This window comes from Schistocerca serialis, chromosome 9 (assembly GCF_023864345.2).
Source record: "Schistocerca serialis cubense isolate TAMUIC-IGC-003099 chromosome 9, iqSchSeri2.2, whole genome shotgun sequence".
Classification (NCBI taxonomy): Eukaryota; Metazoa; Arthropoda; class Insecta; order Orthoptera; family Acrididae; genus Schistocerca; species Schistocerca serialis.
The window spans coordinates 214,949,695-214,970,417 of record NC_064646.1 but is presented as its reverse complement, the minus strand read 5'-3'; the positions used below and the strand labels follow the sequence as shown (position 1 = coordinate 214,970,417).

General features: G+C 38.9%; 1 protein-coding gene across 1 annotated transcript in view; it reads left to right on the top strand.

Annotated features, from left to right (window-relative positions):
* The first annotated feature begins 11,502 nt into the window (after window positions 1–11,502).
* LOC126418900 (vacuolar protein sorting-associated protein 33A) overlaps window positions 11,503–20,723 on the top strand; it is a 114,226-nt gene continuing 105,005 nt past the window's right edge. Inside the window, exon 1 of the mRNA XM_050085917.1 lies at window positions 11,503–11,800. Within this exon, the coding sequence (XP_049941874.1) occupies window positions 11,690–11,800 (111 nt within the window). The 5' untranslated portion in view covers window positions 11,503–11,689. The remainder of the gene's footprint in view (window positions 11,801–20,723) is intronic.

Here is a 20,723-nt window from a genome sequence, read left to right as displayed (position 1 = left end):
CCGAAAACTTTTAAAAACAAGACGAAACCTGACAGCCCAAGCACGTTTCAAAATCGGATGTGTCATTACATGGGAGCGAACATCTATAGCTGAATTGGATTTTGAAGTGCTTCATGAGCACCCAGAAGCAGTACTGAGAAATCGGTTTACGAAATCCAGTTCTGGGAGCCGATATAAACGGGGTGACTAGGATCACTTCCATGGGCCCTTTAACATGCTCGTGTGGAGGTGACGTCTGCATGACGTGCGTCTCGCGGGCCCCGAGGAATCGCTTCATGACGTCATCAGAAAGGCTGAAAGCGTGACAGCGCTGCCTGGTGACTAGACCTGTTAACAACTCTGTTGACGTAAGTGACGTCAAAACAGCGTTTATATAGACCTGCCTTCAGCTGTTGTTTTGGAACGTCAAATCAATCCGGATTGTTTGAATGAATCTTCCGTTAACAGAATTAAATGTAGAAAGAAGATTTGAATGCGAATAATCTCGATTATAGTGACATAATAATGCGCAGCGTAGTCAAAGTTACATATTAGAGTCTTACGTGATTGATTGAAGCCAACAGATTACAAATTATTGGTCGAAAGGCAGAGTGATTTATAGCATAACACATATTACGCATTGAGGACAATGTGTCTAAATGTTTTTAACACATTAACTGCAGCTTACTAATGTAGACTAACTACCACTGAGACGTTTGCAGCACGAATTTGTCTTTGAACCCATACCAGCAGTAGCAAATGCGGAAAAACGAATCAAATATGGTAAAGGATACGTAGTGGAACGCCCATCGCATTTTTCCAGTTTGTGTACGATATCTGTACGTAATATGCATCAAAACACGTCGGATGCTTGTTCATTTTCAAATATATGTTTTTGTGGATGACCTAGAAGTTTTATTATTTTTTTAATTATGAGAAATGCGTTAAATGTGGGAAAATACATTTAAATATGCCGCAAACAAATATTAGGCAAAGCCACACGTCTATCTGTTACCACAACCTTTATTTCTCATTCGCTGTGTTCCACAACTGTCAACGAAATCATCTCTTTTCACCCTAATCTATACCTTAGACTATGCTACAAATAAATTTATAACTCCAGCCAAGGTTTCTAGAGAAAAGGGGGGGGGGGGGGAGGGGGCGAAATAGCCAAGGTTTCTAGGGAAAATGGGGGGGGGGGGGGGAGAAGGGGGCGAAATCCAGTATAGTGCTCTAGCCCAGATATGTGCTCTTGCCCAGTGTCTGTTACCGATATGCTTAAATTTTTATCGTTGTTTTTCTGTAAACAGCTATATGCCATCTTCCTGTGTGCAGTTTCTCAAAAATCCAGTTTATGTGATCTTAAGATGAAAAGAGCTCACTGAGGGAATATTAATAGATTTAAGCAATACTGACATCTCCAAATTGTAAGACTGCTATAGATGCAAGTCACTGACTGTCAGAGTGTATCAGTGGGAGAAAACATTTGAAGTAAATCACGAAGCTTTAGGTTAGTTCAACTATTACTTCTTAATGTAGTAAGCAGTCACAATTAACTTCCGTATTTTGATATATATACATACTACACAAGCAACCAAATGGTACCTGGTGGAGGGTACCTTGTACCACTACAAATCACTCTTTCCTGTTCCACTCGCAAATAGAGAGAGGGAAGAAAGGCTATCTACTATCCGAGCCCTGTTTTCTCATGCCCTCTAAATTTTCTCAATAGTGTTATAAAAAAAGAACATTGTTTCCCCTCCAGCGATCCTCACATGAGTTTGCCAAGCATCTTCATAATACTCGCACATAGTTTGAAACTACTGGTAACCTATCTAGCGTCCAACCTCAGAGTTGCTTCAGTGTGTTGCTTAAATCTGACCTGGATCTCAAACATTGGAGCAATACTCATGAATGTGTCACATAAGTGTTCTATACGGGTGGTGTAAGTGATCTTCCCCTCATTTTCAGTCACAAAAGATATTCATCTTCACAGAGGAAGGAAGTAATGACCGTGACACCTAGAAATGTTTTTTTTTTATTCAAGTTCTGTTTTTCTCTCATACTTCGTACAAAGCAATGAGTACCGTCAGCCCTGCATAAAATGATAAAATTAAAATCCTGTTAATTTGAACCGTAGTGTTAACTAGCATATGCATCCTTGAGTCGAAACATTACGTTTAATTATAATTATAGAAGGAGAGACTAATAAAATAACTTTTTTATTTTGTATTTTTTTTAATATCTTAGGATATTCAGTTTTCTGCCTGATGGTTAGCAGCAACCTACTGAAGACTTTCGATCCAAATGTGAAATTCCATTCTGAATCGTAGGCATGGATGTATAGTCTACATGGACATTGTTTTTACTTCCAGTATTTTGCAAGTTCATTTAACTGAACGGAGTAAAATTACCCCTATTATGGACAACAAATACTATTAGGGAGTAAATATGTTGACATGTAAGTGAAAGACTCCGAAGGGCCCTGAAGAGACTTCTGTAAGAAGCTGCGCTATCGATTTTACACAATACTTTTACTCACATGGATAAAAAGTTCTGTTGACTTGTCACATCAGATTTGAATAAAACTGCAAGCTTTTCATAACAGCCTCCATCACCATCATCAGTAATGGTACTGGTATGTAATGGTATGGTGTACTGTAGCAGCACATTAAGTGTTTCAATTGAATTGATTCTGCATTATTTCTCTTCCCCATGTCCTTGACATTAATGCTACCAAGTTATGTTCTTGTACGGTAATTAGTTTCCACATTATAACATGTTAAATATAGAAAGTTTAACTGTAACCAAGCAGTAGTTTTCTTTGATGACAATATCAGTTCCAGTGCACAACTGAATTTCAAAATCTGTCTTGTGGGGTGAAAATCCATTACTGCTGCAATCTTGTGCTGACAAGGAGATGATTTTCATAGAAATACCGAATTATTTCATTTGTAATACAGTTTCATAGTTTTTGTAGTTGCTCATGATCTTTACACTTGCATGCAATGGATGTAGCATCGGCATACAGAACTATCCTTGAATTTGGGGAGCAGTATTTTGTCATTTACATAAATCAACAAAAGTATCCCAGTACAAAGTCCTGGGTACCCTGTATTACATATCAGCAATGTTAGATCTGTGTGTGTCACTCACCATCCTTAAGAGTGAAAACTGATTTGTGTTAGATAAGGTTTTATTAAACTGTGAACAATTATCAGCATAATTACCCAGCTGTTTTCCCAGAGTGTTTACTATCTCTCTCTACAAGCAACTGATAGAGATTAGCTAAAAAAATATCTGTAATTTCAGATGGAGGTCTTTCTATATCTAAAATTATGTTTCCTTTCCCATCTATAGCTTATCACAGAAAGTTCAGTAACACCTTCAACACGTAAGGAATTACATCTGTGAGCACCAATTATTGCCACTTTTTGCAACATCACCATAAGGTTTGATATCCCTACTGAAAGATGAGCAGAAATTCTTTGTTAATGGGTGCATAATAAGATTCTTTTTTGGTATACCAGTGCTCAGTAATAACTGAAACATCTGGTTTATTAAAACATGCTATTATGTCCAAATCATTGTGCTTATTTCCTAGGCTCGTAAAGTTTTGGAGGATGATCTTGGTTTGCAGGTTGCATTGTATCCACATATTTATTTTTCTTTTTTTTTTTCTTTTTGTTACCATAAATATCCCCATTAAGCAAATCAGATGTGCTTGTCAAGCTGGGAAGAGGAAACAAAAAGGCCACACATGTACAAAATAATAATAAAAGGAAAGATTCCAAAAGAGTTCCTGACAGCAAAATGTAAAACTTAATTGTTTTTGGGTATGTTACTTACTTATATCCTTCATTCCAAAAACTTAAGAAGGCTGTTAGTTTAGTGTCTTCAAGGCATAATGCTGCTGAGCATCGCAACAATCAAGTCTGAGATAGTAGTGTACTATGATACTACCTATGAAGAAATTGATGCACTGGATGTGAAGTGCACAGTTTAGTCTACCCAGCAGGTGTTCCAGAAGATGTCCCTGCACTGTTCTATACCAGCATGAATATACCTATCATTAGTGACATATTCATCACTGACAGAAAATTGAATAATCACATTTTTGCTTCAAGTTTCTGAAATGGCAGTTGATGCGATCATATCTGAAGAGACAGCTATCAACCCACACTTTCAGCATGAGGTAGGACTAGCAATTACCAGAATTCTGAAATGTGGATCTTGTAAACCTAGAGTTGCTCTAGGAAAACAAGTAAGATGTGACACGTGTCCCAGATCAAAGATGAGAAAATAAAAGGTTGCTGTATTAGTTATAGCATACAAATATGCAGTGAATAACAAGTTTGAAATGACTGTTCGCCGGCTGGAGTGGCCGAGCGGTTCTAGGTGCTACAGTCTGGAACCATGCGACCACTACGGTCGCAGGTTCGAATCCCGCCTTGGGCATGGATGTGTGTGATGTCCTTAGGTTAGTTAGGTTTACGTAGTTCTAAGTTCTAGGGGACTGATGACCTCAGAAGTTATATCCCATAGTGCTCAGAGCCATTTGAACCAACCATTTTTTGACTGTGTTCAAAGCTATGTAGACTTGTTTAATTCCTGGTTTAAGTAATTCACATTATTTCATTGCTGTTTGCTGCTGTCATCCATTAATACCTGAATGTCAACAACTACTTTGTTACTTTAAAACCTTCAACATATTCACTGTGGCTGACACGAAGGTCAATAAGAGCTACTAACACCATGCTTTTAAGTGTCATCCACAGTGAATGTGCAAAACAAGAACATTTTTGCAATTTAATTGAAAGTCCTAATTCAGCTTCCTTTTTCAGGCATGTTTATTTTTAAATATTAAAACTGATGAGAGTTTCATTACTAGACCACTAATTTTGAAATCTGGATGACATCATCCCAGCACTGCAAGAAAATGTGCACCATACACAACAGGTTCAATGCAATCTCTCCTCTCCACAAATGTGCACCTCAGATGTGTTGTATGTCATATAATACTACAGTTAGTTTTCCATATATCTGAGCAAAACCAGTTCTTGTGTGTCCAAGTTTATCTCATCTAGACATTGCACCTTTCCCTTAAATTTAGTGTGCTTTACAATAAAATTTGTATGAAAAGTTTTCCGTGTAAATTACCTATTCTACACCTACAGCTAATGCTTGTGTAACCCAGTGTGCCATTCAGGTGGGTTTACTTGTGTGTCAATATAATTGTCAGGTTCGGTATGGAAGGGTTTCTTGAAATATATTCCCACATAAATTTTTTGGTATCTATTCTCATTTGCAAAATATATTACGCACTGTCAGTGCCATTTCAATGCAAAAATTTTAAATCATGCTGGGGAATATACCAATAACACAGTTCCAGCACACCTCAGAAATTTGATTTTAGTTGCTTCAACCAATGAGAATCACGGACCAAGTCTAGCACTGCCCTATTTTGTGTATTAACCCGTTGGCTGGCATGAAGGTGCTGGTGGTCACAGCAGACTGCTCTGCTGGGGCCAGCAGTGATATGGTAACAACCAGGTATCAGCAATTTTACACTTTAATCTTACTGAGGAAAAATATTTACTTATATTTGATATTCCTTGCCATTTCCAGACTATTTTTGGGTCTGCAGTATTTTTATTTAAATGTCTTACAAAACCAAACGATTAAATGACTACAAAGTTATTCATGAATTCATTTTTAGATACATATTTAACTGTGTAAAGGATAATTCCTGAAACAGTAATTAGCATTCTAGCTGTTCTTTTTAGCCACGACTGTACAGATTCATATACTTCACACTCAAAGTTCCTAAATGCCTGCTTAACACATTGACTACCATGCTGCTCACAGCAGAGCAGGACACTTAATGCTTTATGCCTGACCTGGTGGTGAAACATCCATTACTAATCATGTCAGGGTCAAGAAATGCATAAGTTAATCTCTCTGGGAGTACTGTAATCCAAAAATGTAAAATTATAACTAAAAAGGCCATTTCCAATTATGTCTACCAAGCAAATTATGCTTTCAGTCAGTGATTTCTTTTGCCATAAATGACTAGTGAACACACATGCCTGAGGAAGGTAAATGTTCATACTTTGCCTCTGAGAAGAAGCAAAGCCATTAGAAACAGCTATGCCCTTAGTCCAATTTATGTTGAAATTATCACTTGGGTATTTTAATTAAATTTGGTCTACTATAAGCAACATGGTAAAGGAATCAAAAGAAACACACACACACACTGAGTTAATTTCTTTATTAGCAACGGTCGGATTTCCACATCACCATAGAGGTACCAAGCTTGATGCGTTACTCGTTTTTTTACATGGCGAGTTTCCCCAGTAGGCCTATAAACCATGAAACAGACAAAAAGCTACTTCTCGCTGTCTTCTCTTCTTTGGATTTTCACTTCAGAAACTGAAACATCCATTACAAAAACAGATTACATCACTCACAAATCTGGATTCAGTCACTGCAATTGATACCTATTTTACTGTAAAAAATACTGACTATGATGAACGATGTAATTTTGAACATTCAAAAGTTTTCAAATGTGCAGGTTACTGATGTTAGAATAGTTACTACACAATTTTTTGATCACGAAGAAGTTACGATGATTGCAACTTAAATACCGAAGCCATTTGTTATGAGAATACGCCGTTACCGCAAATAATCCACATAGATGCATTGAAAGAAACTTTACTTGGTAACATAATGCATCAGAATACTATAGGCACAAATAATGAAATTTCGGGTCTAGTGTAGCAGGGAATACAACCCGTCGGCTTTGGACAATGACGTCACAAGTCGCCAGAGAGCAGTTTACCATTTTCGCTTTTGCTGTTATGTTTCAGTTTCGTTTTTTTACTGATTGCTTAATAAAGTGGATCTGTTTATTCTATCTCGTGAGATTTTTTTTTTTTAAAAGCGAAAAAACACTTATCAGCTACTGAAGGGAGCTACAACACTAAGAAGAATCGCTTCTCGTTTGGCGACTTGTGACGTCATTGTCCAAAGCCGACGGGTTGTATCCCCTGCTACACTAGTCCCGAAATTTCTGTACATTTACCATACACTTTACTTTTCTTGAGCATTATAAGATTACTAACGGAAGTTACTTACCATCCATTATCTGGAATATAAACTATCCTTTCTCCTCTGCAAGCATCTGCTTTTGCAGCAAGTATTGTCAATTTTTTTCCATGATTGAAAAGCTTTAACGCACACAAATCACAAAACCCGCCATTATACACCCACACCCACAAGGCATTATAGTTCAATTCATTTATCTTGGCGGCTCGCGCATGCCCGCCCAGCCGCGGGAGATTGCGGCGTTGCCAGTTGTACGCGCCAAGAGAAGCAGCGCCGTAGCAGTGTAGTTCTCAAACTTACGTTTAGGGGGGAGCGCGCAGTTTATGAAGTAAAGCCACCACGGCCGCATTAAACCTTTCGCTGCTACAGAGACGTGCTCCCCGCATTCCACGCCGTGCGCGATTTTGTAACCACTGCACTGCTCGCCTGTGCAGACACATAGTGTTCCGACTGCGTTGACACACTTATCATTCGATTTCACAAAAACTATTTGGCCCAAAAATTTGATTTTGACACATCTTCTTGACTGATACCTTCCCCCCATAAATGACTTAATTTTGTTTCGATTTTCAACGCAGTTATATTGCAGCATTAAATGTAGTAAACCATTGCACGAAATTTTGAAGAGTTTGCAGAGGTAAAGTTCATAGCGTATACTTTCCGTATGTTCGATTGTAGTTACCACAATGTTGAGAATGAAATGTGGACAAGATACCTAAATTTCATATAAAATTTACTGTATAACAACATCTCATTTCATTTAAGTACCAGATTGGTGTCGTATGTAATATTGAGAAATATTCCGTCTTTCGCGACTGTAATAAAAGTTTTATTTACACCGGGCGCGTTTGACTTTATTTTAAAGCACTTCAATCAATCAAAAGGAAGTACACAAAATACGTTAAACAAAACTGTGGACTTACAAAAACATTAGGACTTGAATATACTGTGTATCAGTGCTCTGAGCTATGTCAAATATAATTTTTGTGTGTGGCACACACAAAAAGCATTTATTTGCTAAAACACTGATCGGCCGACACAAACGTTGAATATTGTGTTACCTCAGCACAAAACTACGAAAGGTGACTTGGCAATGGAGGAGACAAAATGCTGTCCAATGAAGATGCTTCAAAAGAGAAAAACGCGTCTGGTCTAAATAAGACGCTTATTACAGTTGCAGAAGAGGAATATATTTCAATACCATTGGTAAAATTGCAACTGTGGAACAAAAACAAGAAAGAGAACATGAGTATTATTGTGTATGTGCCTTACCCTTCATTGTAGTCAATCGCTGCGATAGTCTTCTGCATCGCTGTAGTCAGTGTCGCAGTCCGAATCATCAGGTCTTAGAGTTATGACGATGGGTTCAAGCAGATTGTCAATTACAATTTCCCTGTCCATGTCCTCCTCCTGTAGCCTTTGTGCATGCCGAACACATTCAGCCCATGCTGAAGAAGTAATTCTGTCAAGTGCTTCGTGCAGAAGCCTTTCTGTATCGGTAATTTTAAATGTCACGTTTCGTTCTGCAACATACCCTTTCACTTGTGCCAAAATTAACTATATCGGATTGTATTGGCAATGGTACGGTGGCAAACGCAAAACTGTGTGTCCATGTTCCTGTGCAATACAATCGATTTCATAAACTTTTGTGCGAGGCTTATGAAGCACTACGAGATTCAACATTTCAGCACGAGTTTGGTTGGCAGTATGTGGAATATTTTTACTTGCAAGCCATAACATGATATCGGCTTTTTTTGTACTTGTTGTGGGTGTCTTATCAACAACAACAGAGTGATAACTCGCATTGTCCATTACAATCACCGAGTTTGCAGGCAAGTAAGGGAGAAACTGATTCCTAAACCACAATTTAAATGTCTCAGAGTTCATTTCGAAATGATAATCCCCTGAATTTCTCTTTTTTGCCCGGAACACTAATTTGCTTTCTGGAATGAATCCAGAAGCAGAACCAGCGTGAAGCACAATTATTCGTCCACCTTTACCAACTGGTACTTTAAACCCACCCGAACCATCACTCATTTTCCAACACGCTTTCCTTGTATGATTTTGGTTCACCCATGTTTCGTCCAAGAAAAAAAGGTTTTTATTCCCGGATTTTCTTACTTCAATAATACGTCTTAAAAACTGTGTCCTTGAAGCAGCGATATCACTACGTTCCATTAAAAACTTTCTTCCGTCATTTGTATGTACATATTTGAATCCAATGTTTTTAAGTATTCTATTCATTGAAGTCATGCTACCTTTAAAATTTATGGTTTCACGCATTTTCACAGTGATTTTTTTTACAGTAGGAAATTCGCCTGTGTTGTACATGTTGAGCACTTCTCGTCTTAGAACATCTTTGTCGAAATTATCTAAATTAGTTAGTCCTCTCACGAGTGCGATATTTCCCTGGCGATCTGAAAAGTGGGCTTCCACAGGTCTCCGTAGATAACTTTCCTTCATTGGCAATCCGCTGAACGGTTCTCAAGCTAACGCCTGTCGCTTCTGCAGTGCGTTCCTGAGATCTGGCGACATCCGTGATAGGTCCACCGTTTTCTGCTTCGCGCTTGAAAAACGCGTGAATTCGGTAAATTATGTCCCTCGCCTGTTTATGGAGAGTTTGTCGCTTACCACCATTATCAGCCATGACAACTTGCAACAAATGCGATAAAAATTCACCAAAGAATAACTACAATCACATTTAACACTCGCACTCGCCAAGACATTCCCAGCAGACCGTTCAGAAAACTACTGAACACTCATTGGCTGTCAGCGGATGCGTGACGTCAGGTGCGTAGAACGAGCCTTAAATCGACCGCAGTCGTTCATGGTTCCAACTATACAGAGTGTTCATTTTAATTGGAGCCATTGAAATATCCGCAAATCTACACATCGGATCAAACAAATTTATAACTAAATTTTTTTTGTCTCAGAGGGGGACATCCAATGATACCAAATTCGACGAATTTGTAGTCAAATTTGTTATAATTGGATGTCCCCTTCCGAGAGGAACTAATTTTCATTAGGATTTCTTTTGGCTCTGTGTGTCGTTTTCAAGAGATTTCAATGTCCCCATAAAATGAACACCCTTTATAACATAAACAGTGTTTATAAATTGGGAAATATTCTATCTTTAGCAACTGTAACAAAACTTTCTTTATACCAGAGTCATTTCGCTTTTTTCTAAAACGTTCTGATTAAAACGAAGTTGGCGAAGTACACAAAACTGAATTTTGGACGTAATAAAACATAAAACTAAAATATATTGCCAGTGAGGCACAGTGCGCAAACATTTTGTTTTTGTCACACCGGACAGCAAATACTTGCCAAAACAAAGATCAGTCGACGAAACCATTGAATATGATGTTGCCAAAGCAGCGAAGCAAAGAATTCCGTCAGACAATCAAATAGCTCGGCAACGTACGAGCCGAAATTCTGCTCTAAATAATACTTTTAATACTGCCGCAAAAGAATATATCTCAATATGAATAGTAAAACAGCGACTGCGGAAGAGGCGATATACAAACAAAACGGATAACATGAATATTGTATGTGTGCCTTTTCGTTGTTTTTAGTTGCTGTGAAAAGAAATATTGGAGGAGAAAATTACAAAAACTGAAAACTTATTATGATTATAATGAAGCACAGGAAATTTCAAAACATTACATTCAAACGAATAAAATTCGTTAAGTAAGACACTTCGCTATTGTTTTTAAATAAATAAATTATTTAGAATGCAACAAGCCTTGAACTCAGAATCTTCCGAATAACAGCCCAACACCTTCACCATTACGCCAACGCAGCTACTCATTTCTGTCATCTCCTGGAGCACTCTAAACGTGTGCAAAATACCGACAAACACTGTTGGGATGACTGTGAATTACGTTGCGTCGAAGTACAATAGGAAATAAACAATTACCGCTGTTCTTTATTGCGAAAAAGCGGTTCGTGAGACTGATACAAACACCTTTCCTTGCTATCGCCTGAATTAGGAGGCTTATTGTTTGTTTGGTTTAATTAATTAATAGAATATGAAGCAATTGGTGTAAAGAATGCTTTTTCCAAACTTTCTATAAAAGAAAGTCTGCTATCAAGACATTGCTTTTGTTCAAGTACTTCATTTATGACTGAACGTTTCTAAAATTGAAGACACTCGTCCGTGCTCTGCACTGCAGTCGAGATCTGGCAACGTCGTTCTCTGTTCATTGGCTGACTGTGATTTGTGACGTCAAATGCGCAGAACGAACCTAAACTCGGCCGCCAAGATATATGACGCTCTCCTTAGCATGTCATGTTCAAAGAATATCCGCATTTCGAAAACTACCAGCGATATTGGCTAGCGTGAGAGACGACGTCATGTCATGATGTGACGTCATGATTCCTCGGGGCCCGCGAGACGTTTCTCGTCTTACATGTGCTTACTTTCGCAATATCTTTGATCGGCGTATAGGTGAAAGCGTTGGAGCGTATGGTGAACTGTCATGTGATTGTAAACAATGTGAAAAAAAAATGGTATATCACGTTATCCTCATGAAAGGTTACCCGCTTAGACCTTGCGTGTGTTAGGAGAGAGAATTTAGTTTGCGTAGCAACTCAAAGCTTAATGTCTACCATGGCTTCACATTTGGCTGGGGGTAGGGTGAATGTTGCTCAGGTTCAAGAATTAGCCCGAAAACAGTTGGTACAGTTATTGGAAAAGTGCCAGGGACGAAAGGTATTTAATTAAAAAAATAAGTTTACATGAAGAGTTTTATCGTTTATTTGTATTTAGTTGCTGGAAGTGTTTTGCGGCATTTATATTTACATTGTAATTATTAGCTATTGTAGAGAACTATTTTTGTAAATATGCCCGAAGTTCATCTATTAACGACGATTTGCCATATTTCGGGACCTGTAATAGCAGTGAGTGAAGTAGTTAAATACCATATTCACTTTCCTAGTTTCTGATATTTCGATTAAGCTCCACATCGTTGGGAATGCGTGGATTCCTCCTAACGGCTTTCATACAGCGTGAAACGTTGTGTGACGCTAAGCGCAGACAGATGGCTTACAGTACACAGTTTTCGTGCTATTGGACGGGTTGAATATAAGGCTGATGTCTATAGATTTTTAGTCTCTGTAAACCCATAATTATAGTCATAAATGTTTGATGTCTTTCACGTAGACTTCTATATGTAGGCCTACATCATTTTTTTGGTATCCAATGTGAAGTGTATTTCAGTGTCTTCTTCCCATTAGATCACATATTCACATGGAGGTAACCATTTCTTAAATGCCTTTTAACAGGAGCGATTTTAGTGTTTGAAACTTTGCTGTGATGAAAGTAGTTGTTCAGGTTAGTTAATTATGTCTTTGATCGATCACTCTCATGGTAACCATTACGATGTGGAATGTGTCAAGTTTTTTAAGCTTAAAATATTTATCTACCCCATCCCTTAAATGGCAAAAAATGCATATATATATATAATGTATTGATCCCTATTCAAGAATTCATCTATGATATAGGAGTAGGTAAGGAGATACGATTTCAATTAATTTTTGATTCTATTAGTGCTGTCTGTCAGACATTTGATTTTGTCTTGTAATTTATCAGATAGTTTCACAGCAGCCTATTTTACCCCTTTATTTGTCAAACATGGTTAAGTAGAGGATAGTGTAAGTCTTTTGCTTTTTCTGATATTATAATCATGCCTGTCACTGTTGGTTTTAAACTTGCTGTGATGATATGATTGTGAATGTCGCTGTTATTTTTAAACTGGTCCTACTGTTAAGAACAAATTTAAAAAATGCATAGCAGACTGAGCAACCTGGGTCACCTTGGCAAATAAATATTTCTGTCTCCCAGGGAAGGAAGGAAGATTGCCTTTAACATCTGATTGACATGTAAGTTATAGAGATGGAGCACAAGCTCAGATGATGTCAAGGATGGGGATGGGAATCAGCCGTGGCCTTTCAAAGGAACCATCCCAGCATTTGCCTGGAATGATTTACGGAGATCACAGAAAACCTAAGTCTGGATGAGAGTATGGTGGTTTGAAACACTGTCGTCCTGAATGCAAATCCAGTGTGCTAACCATTGCCAAATCATTCAGTTTCTGTATCTCAAATGATCAGGATGATACCTCACCATGCTGTTGTAAATAAATAAAAATATAAAAATTCTCAAACTCCAAATTATTTGAGCACATGAGAAAGACCTTCAGCTACCTACAAAGACTGCATCGTTTTTCAGCTCAAGGAGGGTCTTATAAATTCAGAATACAATTTCAAAACAACTTTAGTTAATAACAGTGTCTGTGCAGGGAGTATACTTATTTTCGTCACCTCCTACTTCACAAACAGCAGTTGTTGCACAATTAATACTTTTTTTCTAATCAAGTGCCACTTTCTCGCAATGCATGCATTACTGACTGTACACACTGTAGAACACCAATACACACCCATTCCTTTGAATAATGAAGTCAGCAGGAAAGCTTACCTCTAGAGCAGATAAAATTTTAATGACAAATGGAGGCACTTCATAGGGAAACATGATTAATGTTGTTGATCTGTCAACCTTCAGTTGTTTATAAAATCAAACTAGTGAATCTCATATCGTTAGCATAATATTAATAGAGAAAATTGGAGAGTAAACCTGTTAATCACTTATGATAAGGGTAAAATTAAATATAATCACCACATCAAAAATAAAATAGTACAAATTGGAAACAATGCCTCAGAAATAGTCGACGAGTTTTTGTAGTTTGGTCACTTCATGAGCAATAACAGGATGCATATTGGGAATCTGTAAGAGCGAGATGAGAACAAACAAATGATATACAGAACAGAATGCAGTAGAAAACTTAATTATGAGTATAATGAAAATAACAATGTTATGAAGAGGATAGATTGCTACTCACCTCATAGAGGAGGCGTTGAGTCGTAGACAGACACAATGAAAGGACTACTAAACATTTAAGCTTTAAAGGGAAATAGAATCCTCCCCCCCCCCCCCCCCCCACACACACACACGGAGGCACAGGCACACCTCTCTCACACATAGTGGCAATGAAGGGTATGTTATAGGTAAAATTCCCACCTGCACAACTAAAAAAAGCTGATGTTGGCAGGAAGGATCCAAAAAAGATGATGTTGGTAGGAAGGATCCAGAGGTCGAAGACTGCCCAGCAGCAATGGAAATGAAGCACATCGTGTTGGGCATCATGTTCAACAGCAAGTATTGAATATTCAGGTTTAAAGGACAGCAATCAGCTGCAAAAACCCATATTTTGTTGCAGATCTAATTTTGACAACAACATACTCATCATCGGAGCATTACTAGAAGAATTACTCAGGTACTAACATGTCAGTGTACTAACTTGTCAAACAACACTAGCCTTTAAATGGCAGAAACAGCTGTCCTCTTTTAAATTTGTCATAATGATTTCATGTATGAAACTGAGAGGCAGCATAATGGACTATATTCTACAGAGTGTTGCAGAAAGCAGAATATTCTGTAAAATTTAAACATTACCCTTACCATCACCTTGGAAATTGGGACAGAAAATATCCCATGAGGTTTTTGAAACAATCATTGGGCTATGCTGCTGATCAGTCCGTCACCATGACCAGTTTTCCCTCACTCTCAGTGGTTGACTTCGCCACCCCACACCAAACTAATATTTCAACCTAACCCAGACCTCAGGTTATGCTACAGAACAGGTCATCATAATCAGTTTTCTTACATTTGTAGGCTTTGCCAACTCTCAAACACATTTTAACATTCCAACCTAACCTAAACCTCAGGCTATGCTACAGATCAATTCGTCACCAAATCCAGTCACATTGATTGACTTCGCCAACTCTCACCCGATCTATATCACTCGAATGGAAAACAATATCGCAACAAATCATGTTATATCCCAAGAAACAAAGCACAAGAGGTAAATATGCAAAATATTTAACTTATCTTATAATCCGTAGTAGACAGAACAATAATAATTAATCTTGCACTGTCCAGTTCAAAAACAAAAGTAATCTATTTGTATCTTCTGCTGAAACAAGCCATTAGATTCAGAACTCTCACGGGCTATTACGTACTATAAACCAATTGGCTACAAACAACAAAGATTTGCCAACAGCTACTTGAAATGGAAGAGCCATGGTACGCCATAAATGCGCTTTAGCCATATAAGGTATGCTCTAGAAAATTAAATATAAATCTCCACTTCTGCTTGAAGTCAAGGACTCTAACAGTGTATCAAGTTGTTCCATAAATAATTCAAAATTATTAGATTTCATCCTGAATATTGTGTGTATTATTTACTTCTCATGGAAATTAGCTTCACAATCACTGAATAGTCTTTGAGTATCTATGTTTTTGTATATGTACACCTCTTAATGTAAGCAGTTAATCTCCTTTTTTTACATGTTTGACCTGCAGTAAATACATGCCTGGCCTGATGATAAAGTTTCATGTTATACACCACATTAATGGTCGTCTACGAATAGAGCATCATCAACGTGAACAGCTGCTCGAAACATGCACCATGCCACAGATAGGCTGGTGGGATTTAGTGTTATGTCATGGGGACATTCAACTGGGCTTCCATGGGACCTGTGGCAGTAACTGTCTCCCCTATTGGCAGTGGCATCTTCCAGCAGGATAACAGCTTGTACAAGGTTGGATTGCCACAGTTGCTTGAGGAGAATGATGGAGAACTCTTGTTTATGTCTTAAGTAAGAAATTCATTTGCTTGGTACACATTCAAGGACACTATTTGCCACCAGCCCTGCACTCATAAACCAAGAGCCTACAGTTTGTGGAAACTGGTGTCATGAGCGTAGTCCAATGTGACATACCATTGGGTACCCACCTAGGACTTCATGAATTCATACCACATACAGTCTCTGCTCTATTGTATTCCAAAGATGAACCAACACACAATTAAGTGGGTGGGCATAATATTTCAACTCATAAGTACATATTTGACAGCCATACCAGGAGCATTGACCACTCAAATGTGAGTTCAAAAGTCTGTCATCTTGCATGGTGGAACCTGTAGAGCAGTTATGTGTGATTGGCATGGAAAGTGAAAAAGCCAGACAGTGTCACTTCTCACTGTTTCCCATTGTCCTCAAAAGCACAGATATTGGGTCGACAGAAGCATCCGATCCCAGGTGTTGACTTTGACCCGTGACGTAAGGGTGTTGTCCTGTGTGACGTCATGACGGCGCGGAGCTTGGTTTGTAAGTGTGGTGTGTTTGTAGATGACGTCGTATTGTGGTTTGTTGTGCTCTCTAGTGGTATGTTTAGGGTTTTCGTTTGTGTGGTGTAATGGGCTCAGTTTGCTTTTGCTCATTATCCAGAATTGTATTACTGTCGACTGTTTCTAGTGGAATTCATTTCAGTGAGTTAACGACTATGTGTGAAGGTCAATTTAGTGTTGTTCGCTGTACATCGTGTGGTAATTTTAGTAAAATTAATCAGTTGTTTTTGTTCAGGAATGTATATGACGGATAAAATTAACAGTACGCAGGTCAAGGGAAGTGTTCAATCCCAATGTGTGGCTGTGTGTGTTGATATTGGTATCGGGAGATGTTTTTGAGCTATATAGGCCAAGGGAAGTGTTGGATCCTAATTTATGGGATCGGGAGCTGCTGTTGAGCTATATAGGTCAAGGGAAGTGTTCGATTCCAGATGATATTGTGTTTAGTGGTATTTGGGGAGTTTTGTGATGTCAGTTTTTTCGTCGTTTTGTGTGGTTTTGTATGGGGGTGGGTGTCTAAATTTGTTTATATTTAGTTTGCCCCCCCCCCCCCCCCCCCCCACCCACCCACCCACCCAAAAACACCCCATTTCCCGCGCTTGTCCCATTAGTGTCATTACACTTTTTGTGGAAAGTGTGTTTGTTTTTCGATGTAATTTCGTCCTCATAATGTGTACGTACCGACTTTATATGAGCCGTATTGGAATCATGGTTTGTTGTTTCACCATATTTGTGACGTCATGGGTCAAAGCGGGCGGGAACGGACGCTTCCGTATTTCCCAGATATTTCATCCATCAGACAAGTATAAAGCTTATGTTAAAAATCACCTTTACTAATCACAGCTTTATGCACTCTTGCTGGTCCTAGTATTTGTTACATCGTATCACATAATTCACACATGAGGCTGATGTACTCAAGAGTGATTAACCATCTCACTAGTAATGGGACACTTAGTAAATTTCAAAAATGCTGTTCTACTGAAAAGCAATATACAATTTCACTGCCCACATAATAGTCTTTAAATAGTAAAATGTCACCAATAGGAATTTTCTGTCACTTATCCAAGGCATCTGATTGTGTGAACCAGGACATTATGTTACAGAAATTACAATTCTGTGGTATAACTGGAACAGCAGATGAGTGGTTTGTCATATCTACAGAACAGAAAGAAAAAAAGTTTCTTTATATAGCTTAAGTGCTTTAAGGAAGTTTCCCACTTCATTGAACTGGGGTGAAATTACATTAGGTGTTCCGCAGGGTTCAATCATGGGTCCCCTTCTGTTCCTGATATATGTAAATGACATCCCTTCTTATCTGAAACAAGAAGCTAAACTGATGCTGTTTGCTGATGATACAAACATCTTTACTAATCCAGTAAAAGAAACTCCAAAAGAAAATGATACAAATAATTTCTGTGGAAAGTTATTAATTGGTTTTCTGCGAATAGTCTCGCTTTGAACTTTGAAAAAACACAGTACGTCCAATTTTCTGCTGTAAGGAGTGCAGTTGCTTCAATAAATATAACACAATATTAACAGAAGTCAGTAACCAGGTACAGCGTACTAAGTTTTTGGTTGTACATGTAGAAGAGAATCTTAGTTGGAAAATTCATTTTTTGGATCTCCTACAGTGACTAGGTTCAGCAATTTTTGCAATTAGAATACTTGCCAATTTTGAGGATGTAAAAATTAATAAGCTAACATACTTTGCATACCTTCACTCTCTGATGTCATACAAATCATATTTTGGGGTAACACAACAGTTAAGCAAAAAGTATTCACTGCTCAAAAGAAGGTGGTTAGAATAATATGTGGGGCTGATAGTCACACATCTTGTAGGCATCTATTTAAAAGGTTATGAATTCTTACAACCACCTCACAGTACATTTATCAGCAATGAAATTTGTTCTCAGCAACATGGACCAGTTTAAAAACAACAGTGACATTCATGATTATAATATCAGAAGAAAAACAAACTTACACCATCCTCTACTGAAGCTATCTTTGGCACAGCAAGTGGTAAAATATGCTGCTGTAAAACTTTTTGATAAATTATCAGATGAAATAAAATGTCGGACAGACAGCCGTAATAGTTTCAAAAATAAATTTAGATCATACTTCCTAGACAACTCCTTCTATACCATAGATGAATTCTTGAATAGGAATAAATATATCTATAGGTATAATATATATATTTTGTGCCATTGAAGGGAATGGGGTGGGTAATAAAAATTTTGACCATAAAGAATAAGGGAACCTTTATTCATGTGAGCATTTCTTATGCACTTGACACGTTCCACATCATAAGTTACTGTGAAATTGATGAATGGAACACGTAATTAATTCTGCATCAAAGACAGTAGAGTCTTGAGGCAGTTGGGCCTTGAGGACATGATCAGGGAAAATGGAATACAGCAGAGCAACCAACAGAGTCCCCCTGCCTAGACCCATTTGTAAAGACACCTGCATAGTTGTGGTGCTCATATAAAATGTCTGAAAACATCAAATTAAAAACAGAAGCAGGTGTGTAAGCCCTCCTGTACTGCACTTAATCTAAAATGATGCTTCGCCTGTTAAAACCCTGGATTTGGGACTGTACTTGCTCCACACCGAATGACTCCAGTACATGCTGCACGCAGATCCCAAACAGCATTGTGCCCCATCGACGGTTGGAGAAAAGGCGTTCCAGAGGCAGACGAGCAACAGTATGGTGTGCGGGTGTAATCAGAGCTGCAAAGATCTTACATGCCTGAATCACCATGAGGAGCTGCTGCCGGATGGTATATGGCAGCTCCCCAGCCTCAGCACAGAGGCTGGGTATGGGATTGGTCCTATAAGCACTCTTGGCCAACCGAATCCCCTCATGGTGGATAGCATCAATGATCTGCTAATAAGAAGGCCTTAACTGATTCATACACCATGCACCGGTAATCCAGCCACGATTGCACGTAAGCCCTATAAAACTGGAGGAGAGACATCCTGTTCACTCCCAAAGATCTGTGGCTAAGGCATTTTTAGAGATTCAGTACCTTCAGAGTTCTGGGTTTCAGGTCTCTGGTGAGGTGTGCCAACCACAACAATTTCGAGTAAAAAATGAGGTTCAGAAACCGCACTGTGTCTTTAAAATGTAGAATGGTGTCCCCCATATGCAAGGCAGGCAAATTACATATACAATGAGAACAATTAAAATGAAACACACACACTCTCTTTCTCTCTCTGCAGAAAACTGAAAACCCGCCTTTGCAGCCCACTCCTCTAACCTCCTCCACACTCTGCACTGTAAGTTGCAACTGATGGCTTGCTGTTGCAACACTGGAGGAGGAGGAACAGAAAACAACAAAATTGTCCACAAATAAATAGCACTGTACAGGACTCCTTACTGTAGGCATGATACTGCTTATGGCTGTGGCAAAAAGGGTAACACTTAAAACACTGCCCTGAGGGACACCATTCTCCTGCTCAAACGATCTGACAGGGAGTTACCAACTCAGGTCCAGAGGTGGGAAGGATCCGTCCCACTAACACCAGCTTTTCTGAATTGTGCAAGTGGGAACTTTCCCTGCAATACTTCCTACATTCCCCTAAACCTCCTGGCCTCAACCTTCATTAGTCACTGGCCTCACCCATCCAGTCCCTTCCCTGTTCCCATTCCGGACTACACAGCCATCATTCCACCACCACACCCAGTCTTTTTATTTCTCTTCTTTTCAGCTACACCCCCCCCCCCCCCCCTCCCCGTCCCCCTGCTCACATCTACCTGCAGCACTTCACTGTCTGCCACCCCCACCGTACTATCCCTCCCCACCGCAGCCTTCCCCTTACCCCACCCCCCCACCCAGTTGCCACTCCCATCATGCACTGATGCTGCTTCTCACAGTGTGGCCTCTGCTGCCTGAAACTGCAGTCGTGTGTTAGAGTTGCGTTTGCATGCGTGCGTGTGGCCGTGTATGTTTGTTTACTGTTGACGAAGGCCTTAATGGCCAAAAGCTTTAATTGTGAGAGTCTTTTTGTTGAGTCTATTTGTGAGCCTATCTGCGACTCCGCATCTCTACTATATGGTGAATAGCAATTCATAATATTGTTAAGTGCTGAAGTGATGGTCAGCCACGTTATGATCAACTCAGAGAGGGGATGCAGCTGTCTTTTTTTCGACTGTGCGTGGTCTGATGTGGCATAATCCCTTCCGACACTAAGAGTGCTGTGTTGCTAGTAGAGCCAGGTCAGTGTTTTTCTTTCAAAGTGCGTGTAACTTATTGTGCAAGTGTGGAGCATGAGGTATTTTTGAGAATAAGTTGACATAATGACACCGTGGCTGAGTAGCCAAAAAAATTATTTTCCCTCACAGTGTTAAACTGCTGATTATAAAATTTACACACATTTCAATAGTTC